This window comes from Amphimedon queenslandica, unplaced genomic scaffold (genome assembly GCF_000090795.2).
Source record: "Amphimedon queenslandica unplaced genomic scaffold, v1.1 AMPQUscaffold_13203, whole genome shotgun sequence".
NCBI lineage: Eukaryota > Metazoa > Porifera > Demospongiae > Haplosclerida > Niphatidae > Amphimedon > Amphimedon queenslandica.
Window position 1 is genome coordinate 115,735 of NW_003546561.1, and position 1,809 is coordinate 117,543.

The 1,809-nt window shown below is 35.2% G+C and overlaps 1 protein-coding gene across 1 annotated transcript in view; it reads right to left on the reverse strand.

Moving 5' to 3' along the window:
- The window catches only part of LOC100641473 (uncharacterized), a 4,131-nt gene extending 2,965 nt beyond the window's left edge, over positions 1 to 1,166 (reverse strand). Inside the window, exons 1-5 of the mRNA XM_020000267.1 lie at positions 958 to 1,166; positions 605 to 695; positions 473 to 555; positions 261 to 347; positions 125 to 214 (exon numbers count right to left, since the gene is read on the reverse strand). Of these exons, the coding sequence (XP_019855826.1) occupies positions 125 to 214; positions 261 to 347; positions 473 to 555; positions 605 to 695; positions 958 to 1,133 (527 nt within the window). The 5' untranslated portion in view covers positions 1,134 to 1,166. The remainder of the gene's footprint in view (positions 1 to 124; positions 215 to 260; positions 348 to 472; positions 556 to 604; positions 696 to 957) is intronic.
- Between the last annotated feature and the right edge of the window lie 643 nt (positions 1,167 to 1,809).

Here is a 1,809-nt window from a genome sequence, read left to right on the forward strand (position 1 = left end):
TGGTATTAACCCTTGGGCCCCACTACCTGTCCTTAATACAGAGGTGTCCTCATTTCAGAGGTACTTTTGTATAGGCTTGTACCAATTGGGACATTACAAAATGTCCTCATCATAAAAGGGTTACCTGGTGGTGTGTTGATTTGAGCTGGTGATTATTAATAAATTCGGACACGAATCCACCAAAGAATGACACAACTTTCCCAATAACAGGATCCTAATTAATAATAATAATAATAAACATTATTATTAATATTGCTCACTTGTTAATGCATCCGTTAGTTAATACAGCATCTTCCTTCATTTTAATCAACAATGAATTAATGATTTTATCAATTTCTTCAAGAAACCTACGACCAACAACAACAACGTAATAATAATAAATTATTAGCAAAGCTGTAAAAGTCGTGGCAGCCATTTTGAAGTAGGATAAATCCTACTTAGTAATGCTCCCACGTTACTAATAATTAATTACCTGTTGATAAAAGTAGGTACAAAGCTGACAATGTATTCATTAATAGTATTAATATCTTTATACCAGTCAAACGGAAACGACTCCTATTAATATAATACATATAATAACTATTAATAACTATTAATGACTTACCAGTGCTTGGTGCGAAGTGGGTGGAGCTTGAGCGAAAGACTTTACGTCATCAATTAATGGACTTAAAAGATCATTAAAACTCTCACAGAAACTAAAAACAAACAAATAAATAAATAAAATAAACTAGAGTACAGTTGGTGTTAAAATATGGCAAATCGATTCTAAAAGAGGTGTGGAGGTTAAAAATTTTGGCAAAATTTGACTGATGCTACAGACAAGCCTAACCAAACTACAAACTAAAATTATGACAAATGGAATGTAATTTACCAAATTCACTAAAATTCTACTCAACCACATTTCCAAGCTACACTATACGAATGGCAAGTATGTGTGTATATACACTGTATCTGTACCTGTTCAATAATGAAGTGTTGGTGTTACTGATATTAGTTGATTCTTGAGGAATGGAAGTATAAGATTGATCAGACTCGTTGTATTGATCCATTAATGATGATAATAACAACTGATCGTTAGACTGGATATCAGCAAATAGGCCATTGATTATAACCTGAGGAGGTGTAAGATACATTAATACACAACACACGAGTACATCATCAATGGGAACGTAATATATGAACAATCACTGTTAGATCTAGAGGGAGTTTAGGAGACTTTTGGTCTCTCATATTTGGCTCCTGATCTCCTGAACTCTCCCCACTGTTAGCTTTTAGTACCTGTATATTTCATATTTAGCCTGGGTCTCCTTTAGTCTTCCATTTATAGCAGATTGATCTCACATGATCCATTTCCATATCAAGCAATGTACATGTACATGTACACATTATATCATACTAATGTGTATCTATGCCCATGTATGTCTGTTCTGTGTTGCATTAGAATTGGGAGAAGATCACAATTACTGAAGAATCTGACAAAGGTAGACCTACTAGTTACATTTCTCTCATAAATTATTTCTAGATCTATACCAATACAGGACCATAGCTCCAGTATAATTGTACAAGTGCTAGTAATAGATTGTGTTGTGTCTTGACAGTAAACAATGGGAGGGAGAGGGCCCTGGCCTCATGCAGTGCCTGGCCCAGACATACTAGCTGGTAAGCAGGTAAGAGTGCTAATGGACAATAGCCCAACCAATAATGGTGTCTGGGACTCAGGGCCAAAGAGAAGGAGAGTCATTGATTAGTTATAATATACTGAGACAAGTGTGACTATACAAGGGCCACAGACAGAGATAATTAATGGCT